Source organism: Cynoglossus semilaevis, chromosome 3, assembly GCF_000523025.1.
Source record: "Cynoglossus semilaevis isolate Cse_v1.0 chromosome 3, Cse_v1.0, whole genome shotgun sequence".
In the NCBI taxonomy this organism is placed as follows: Eukaryota; Metazoa; Chordata; class Actinopteri; order Pleuronectiformes; family Cynoglossidae; genus Cynoglossus; species Cynoglossus semilaevis.
The window spans coordinates 8,192,480-8,199,774 of NC_024309.1; the positions used below are offsets into that span (position 1 = coordinate 8,192,480).

At 36.6% G+C, this 7,295-nt stretch overlaps 2 protein-coding genes across 8 annotated transcripts in view; one reads left to right on the forward strand and one right to left on the reverse strand.

Annotated features, from left to right (window-relative positions):
- The window catches only part of mpp7a (MAGUK p55 scaffold protein 7a), a 105,762-nt gene extending 103,311 nt beyond the window's left edge, over window positions 1-2,451 (reverse strand). The window contains exon 1 of one of the 2 annotated variants that reach the window (XM_025054323.1): window positions 1,310-2,451. In XM_025054323.1, coding sequence (XP_024910091.1) covers window positions 1,310-1,316 — 7 coding nt within the window. In that variant the 5' untranslated portion in view covers window positions 1,317-2,451. The remainder of the gene's footprint in view (window positions 1-1,309) is intronic. The other variant, XM_008307737.3, reaches the window with a different exon arrangement.
- Window positions 2,452-3,578: 1,127 nt separating this feature from the next.
- Window positions 3,579-7,295, forward strand: part of waca (WW domain containing adaptor with coiled-coil a) — a 12,536-nt gene continuing 8,819 nt past the window's right edge. For 2 of the 6 annotated variants that reach the window (XM_008307741.3, XM_017031685.2), the window contains exons 1-3: window positions 3,579-3,789; window positions 3,990-4,020; window positions 4,841-5,036. In XM_008307741.3, the coding sequence (XP_008305963.1) occupies window positions 3,749-3,789; window positions 3,990-4,020; window positions 4,841-5,036 (268 nt within the window). In that variant the 5' untranslated portion in view covers window positions 3,579-3,748. The remainder of the gene's footprint in view (window positions 3,790-3,989; window positions 4,021-4,840; window positions 5,037-7,295) is intronic. The other 4 variants (XM_008307742.3, XM_008307743.3, XM_008307744.2 and 1 more) reach the window with 3 other exon arrangements.

Consider the following 7,295-nt stretch of genomic DNA (forward strand, 5'->3'; position numbering starts at 1 on the left):
ACTTAAAAGCCATCACAAAGGAATTCAAGGCAAGGCACTGGATTCCATCTGTCTAGGTCATACTGTATATGCAGCCTGCTTTCTTGTGCTATCACTGTGCACGCCCAGTATCTTCTTCATATGCCTGCTCTCTTTGAAGAAGCAAAAACTTCATCTTATCCTACATTTCGCTTCGTCTCTTGCGACACCTTGATTTCCGACTTCATTTTTCACTCCTGTCTGGCTGCTTCACCTCCGACACAGAGTATCTAATATTTATATTCTTAAACCATGGCCCTTTGAATTAGTTACACCTATTTTTCTAATTGTATTTCTACTATATTTCTCGAATGTGCATAATTCCTTCTTGTCACCCTGAGTATTGTCAAATCCCCTTACAGCTCTGTATACTGACTCTATTGCCATGGGCATCCAGTGACTCCAGTATATTACCTTAGTAATACACTGTATTACAGTATTGCTCTGTGGTGACAAAGCATTACTTTTTTGACATTGCAATTCCTCTTTATTGACATTTTTTATATATTGCCTGCAACCTCAGCATAATCATTGCATGAGTGATTGTCCTAATGAGAAGTTAAAATTGATCATATTTATGACACAGACGCCAACAACACATTGATGCAGACAGTACATTATTCATGTATTCATGATCAGTTTTATGTTTTATTTATTATTGTTGAGGTTGAGGGACATAATACAATTATTATTATAATAGAATAATATTATTATTAAGGTTAACGCACAGGACTAATTAATTTTTCTCTATTCCCTTGTCCACATTAAATAATGTCACCGTATATCCTTGTCTCGCCTCTACCTTCCCTCGGGACACATACAGGCACACGGCACTTCCTGGAGAGAAGGCGCTGTCGTGTTTCAGGGTGTGGGTGTTTTGTGGAAGTTCACAATTGTGTCACAAGGAAATTTTGTCACTGAGAGTTTTTTTTTTTTTTTTTTTTTTTTTTCTGCCACTGTGATCAGACCTTTGTTCAGGATACTGCCAACAACAACACGCGGACCTTCCCATAGTCATAACAAAAACATTAAACCAGTTTTGTTTACTAACAGCTTTCACTATTACACCAAAACATTCCTCAAGACAAGACAGCACCTGTGCAATTTCATTAGAACTATTTGCGCTGTCAAGTAGGTTGCAAATTTGATTGTGCAGAGTTATAAATTAGTTTAAAACTGGCATATAAAATAAAACACATGGCTAAGTCCTGCAATTGTTAACAAGCAAGAAACCAGGAACACCGACTAACGCTCGGGAGATATTTGGCTTATACAACGCGTTCGTACTCACTTTGCATCGGAGGTTGAAGTTGAATGGCTTCCTCTTTGTCACTGTATATTCCACTGGATTCCTCGAAAACACAACTTTTATATAATGCAAATATTACGGTTATAAACGTGGTCTGTTTCCCTCTTTAAACAACCACAACGCATCCCGGACCTCTGTGTGCATTATCTGCCGCACACAACCTTTCAAAATGTTACGCCTTGGCTTTGCAACGGGATAAATAAAGCGGTATATCAACACACTGACTGGGAAACAGTTTATTGCATTAGTCTGTAAGTAATTCTAAGCGCAAGTGAAAACACTGTGCTGTTCTCAGATCAGCACCCCGGACATGCTTCGCCAACTATGCATCTAATCTCTTCTTTTATTGGTCAGTATTCTGTTAAGGGGGACAGCCAACGAGAGCTGAACACTCATAGGTTTATAATCTTGTCAATCTTTGCAAAACCCCTCCCCTTAAAAAACATTTTCCCCACCGCAAGACAAAACTTACACAGAAACTACGTTTCTCTGACAACGGCATTCGTATTTGCATTTGTGTTTGATTATAGCAGATGGAGTCAGTATTATTAATTTGGTTAGTTAAATTACAATACCAAAAATAGTAGTAAAATATATAATGACATTATTATTGTCATTATTATCATTGTTGTTGTCGTTGTTGTTGTTGTTGTTGTTGTTATGCAATGAATGTTCGTATGTATATGCATTCTGTGAATATGTATGTGTTTTACACATTGGGAGCTATTTTATTGCGCCCCCTATGGGACATGTTAAGAAACAAAATATTTATCAACAAGTGGGCAGTTAACTCTTAAGACTTTAAAAGATGTTCGACGGTTATAAAACAGTACATAAATGTTCAATATGTTCAAGTGGCCAATGTATAAAATCCTATCAAAGGCTTATTGTGGTATGTTTTGCATCCACTTACTCTGACAGAAAGACAAGACTGAGCATATGTGGTCAAAAATACCGTGTCTGTGTCACCGAGATACAACAACAACATAAGAAGCACCCTTTAATGTCCTCACGTCTCTCAAATACATTTTTGCTCTGTGAACACGCTGAACTGCAGCCTCTTTTGTCCTCCGCCTTGTTATTGTGTGGGCCTTATGGTCCCAGGACAATGAAACTTTGCAGCCCTTTGTAAAACATTCTGACCCTGAACCTTTCATGACCTACAATATTCAAAAGGAATGATTTAAATTCACTATTTGTTCCTTTTATATGAGTATATCACATTAATATCAATATCAATTAGTCCTGAAATACCTAACAAAATATATTTTATGTATTATTAAAAGTGTGTTAGACGTGTAATCTTAGTGTATTTATATACAATCTCTTTAACATACAGATAAAAGCTAGACATTATTATTATAAGTAGTGAAGGTTAAGTGACATATTTTTCACGTGTAATTAAACAAGGTTCAACCTGTGTTTTATATCCCATAACCTAAATATATACTAACACTGTTGGGCATTTGTAACCAGAGTCTAATCCAGTAAATACGTTTTTTCTCATCTTTAAGAGAAAAAGGGACAAGCCATAAGGAAAAGAAGAGTGGCCAGTACCGTTCCAATATAAACACTAGATGGCAGAAAAGAACATATCATGAACTCCAGTCGGGTGACGTGAGTAAGGAGTTCTACAGAATTACTGGATTAAAATAAATAGTGAAATATATATTAATATGCGCGTTATATATATAATGTGCGAGTTAAAATTTGTAATTTGACATAAAAGGACACTTTACAAAAAGCATTGCCTTTTACAAGTTTTCGAGACTCCAAGCAGCATATACCGGATGTTATCATCAGTAGGGGGAGGGGGCTGCAGTCGAGGTTGCCAGATTTGTTAATATTTCTGACGTTTCAAACCAATTAGAATGTTTTCCTAAATACAGGGTTTGATGACTAATTGTAAATTTAAAAAATGAATGCCCAACTGACAATTAAAGACCTGGATACGACATGTATGTCTTTATTTGCCTGTGACGTTACTGATAAGATTATTTGCCATTTATTTTAGAATAAAAACACATACTGAAATACGGTTAAATATAATAATGGTACTTGCGTATGAGCTAGTTATGGCTATTTTTTTTAATATAGTGTATATGTCCATGCTGAGACTTGTGTAATTTTCTGACGGGTTTTATAGCTGAAGCTCTTTAGCTCTGGCAACCCTACGCGCAGCTCTAACAGCTACGTTTTCTAGGCAGTTGGGAGACGCTGCGTGTGTGTCTGAGTGGGAGATGGACTGAGTGAGGAGGGACTGAGGGAGGGCTCTCTTCCGACCAGAGCTGCTGATAGCATTGAAATACCCACAAGCTAGGTAGAAATAATTGACGATTCTAAGTCGTAGAACCAACAAGAAAATAACATTACTGTTACAAGTGTTTCACATCCCACTTCAAACACACTAACACGGCATTGATGGTAATGTATGCAAGGAAACAACCGAGACTCGGCGATGGGTAAACCTCTTTTCTTCACGTTACTTGTTTAGATTTTCCTTTTCCTCGTAGCTATGCTTTGACAATCCGCCATTTTTTTTACTGAAACCATAATAAGTGTCTATAAAGTTGTGTTATAACTGTTGTAGACGTGAATTTGTGTTGTTAACTATTACTATGTAAACTTATATTAATTGTTATTTTCTTTATTTTATCTGCAGGTGCGACCGAAGAGATTCTCAGCCCTATCAGGTAGTTGTTAGCTAACCGTAGCCTCCTAGCAGCAAATGAGATTAAAATGGACACTCTAGTTCAGGCTTCAGCAGAGCACAACAGGCCGCAGTCAGTGCGGAAAATATGGAAGAAAGTAAACGGTTTCGGCTAAATGTGACCCATAACCACCATAAACTTGTCTTAATTTAAACATTATAAGCTAAAGCCAATTTTCCGCGACCGCAAACGTCGAATTCACTGGTTGTGTTAGGGGGAGTAGCAAGTTTTATTGCAGCTCAGGGCTAACATTAGCCTGTTACTGTTAGCTACCAAGTAGCCAGTCCGTTCAGGGCCCGACCGCAGTCTGTCATTTTAGGGATTTAGGAAGCCAAGGATTGTATAAAACTCAAAGCTTTACAATACCTTTACTAATAGCATAATTTAAAATGCAGTTGTTGAACAACAACATTTGTCTCATATGCATAAGTGCAGAATATAATTTTACCCAATTCCCTTTCGTCCGTAAAAGCATATCGAATACATCAATCGGTTGTTTGTTAAAACAACGTAACAACACCACTAACAAATGAGATGTTGTTTTTACCCGAACTGAAAAATAGTTGTATATTAGTTATTAGCGGTACCTAGGTGATCATATGTTCTTTGGAGACTGATCTATATTCTTACATATATATATATATATATTTATATATATATAATTACTTAGTACGTCTGTATCAACAAGTATTTTACTTAGGTAAAGTTGAGTTCAGTTGGCATGGTTTACTGTTGATAATAAAATGACTGACAATGACAAATTAGATGATGGTGAGGTTTTGTTTTGGTGTATGTCTATCAGCAGACTCTCAAATACTCATCCAAGAGCCATCCAGGAGGGGACCACCGACATGAAAAGATGCGAGACTCTTCAGATGTCACTCCTCCCTGCAAAATACTTCGGAGGTCTGACAGCCCCGAAAACAAACATGTTGACAGCATGGGGCACAGCAGAGCAAAGGCTGTCCACACACATCGAGTCAGAGACAGGGATGGAGGTGAGAAGCCATAATTACTGATACATTTTGTTTCCAAATAGTTTAAGAGCAATTGGTCTCCAGCAATTGAAATTATCAGGTTTTGACAGTGATCTTAATCAATTTTTTTTTGTCCCACTTATAATCAGTTTACTTAAAGTATGAATGCCCTTAAAACGCGACTTGAAACATTGTTATTTTAAATGCATTATTTTGAAACCTGAACTCTTAGCTGTCGAGCATCAACACATTACACAAAACCAATCACACTATAGTTGTCTCCTTTAAATTGATATCTTAAGAAACTGTACTGTTGTTGAGATTGTTGTAATTTATATTCCAGTAGTCTTTTTTTTTTCTTTTTTCTCTCCATCAAGCAGTGCATTAAATTTGCTAAATTGTTAATTTTTTTAAATTATATTTTCCTTTAGTTCTAAAGACTAAAGGTAATATTTTAGGACACAAACTTCTGGGTTCTGGTCTGAGTTTTGCTGCTTTAAAGGTATCTACTTTTCTGCAGTACATAGGTGGAGGAGGTACACAGCTCTAATTGCAGTTATGTGAAATAAAGCCTGCATGCATTTATAAGCAGTATGTGCAAGTGATTGTGGTAATAATGAGATATGCTTTTTGACAGCACATGTAGTTCTGCTGCCCTAAATGATATATAGACTGATCATTTGTGAATAATCAGTCTTGCATTATGGTTATAAAACTGATGCATCATCAGCACTGTATGATTCATTTGATAATTCAACATTAACATTAATTCAACATAATCATCACACTGTTACACATTTTGCCACAGTTATGAAAATCATGACTTTAGATGTTTTTTATTTACATTATCTGGCTACAAATGGCTGTAGTTCATGGAGACTTATGTTTGGCAACCCACTGTATTTGAGACAAATGAAGAATACAAATCATTTAGTTCCTGCCATAAAATTCTTGCACTTCCATTGTTATATTACGTTATAATGTTTCAGCAGATTTAAGTTTAGTCACCCTCAAATATATGTTTCAAGTTGGCAGGGGATTCCATATTTTTTAGTTGTTTGCTCCCAAATAATAATTTCAGCAACACAATGAAAAATAAGAAGCAGTTTAAATTTGAAATTCTCTATTTACAGCTACCTATAAATGCAGACTAATTCGAAATGTTGTTACCACGTAGCTATGCACAATTCCAAGAGCTGTGGACAATTCTGAGAGCTATGCACAAGCAATGGCCGACAACAACACCATCCTTCCAACATCCGTGTGGATGTCACAGAACATATAGTTGCCATTATTTGTTTTTAGAAATTCTGATTTTGTCTCCTTTGTAAATCACTGCTGTGATGTTTGTACAGTGGTCACTTCTCGTCTGGTGCTGTAGTGCTCCGTTGCCACTTGCTTGGCTTCCTCTCTGGGAGATAACCTAGCGAGCAGCTGAGCAGGACCATGTCTTGAGGTATCTCCATAGTTACCTGTCTGCACACCCTATGATGGGCACTGTGAGATTTGCTGTTTGACTTTATTATTGTCAATACTTTGCCCGCAGTAGGAGTGTTTGGGCAATCATGTCACCAGTCACCTTGTATAAAGAAAAAACAGAAAATGAACAGCATTCATTCGTTTCAAAAGGGTTTTATTGAGAGTTTAATTGAAAGTTGTTAATGAAGCTTTAATGAAGCTCCAAGGCACAGGTCTTACAGAGAGCAACCCATTGCTCCCAAATGCTTGTCTGTTCGAGAGTGAAAGTTGCAAGCGAGTACAAGTTACATTTATAGTGAGCTGGATATATTTGTGTGTGCGTACAAGAATATGAGTGGAAGCCAGTTGCACTCAGAACTATTGCCACCTGTGAGATTATTTGGCCTCTTTCAATTGTCAAGGTCTTACATGAACTGGGGAACAGATAATGAGCAGCATCTTCCATCAATGGCAATCACATAAGGTCTGGTTGGTCGTTTCAGTGTTTTTCCACTGACTACGTGAGTTTCAGTATAAGTTCAATGGTGGATAATAGCACAGAATATAATTTTGTCATAACAGGAACCTATGTTGAATTCCTGAGATCCTTAGTTCTCTGTTGATGTTGCTATAAAATAAAGGTTTCTTTAACCTACGATGTTTTTAGTTCTTTGCAGTGCTTATTTTGTTTGAATAGGTCATTATGCAATTATTTGTATTTAATTTAATCTAAAATGTATTTTGTAGTTTGATTATAATAAATTGACCTGTTTCATCAAAATTGCTGCATATGTGTCCAAGATTATGTTGAATCACCATGTC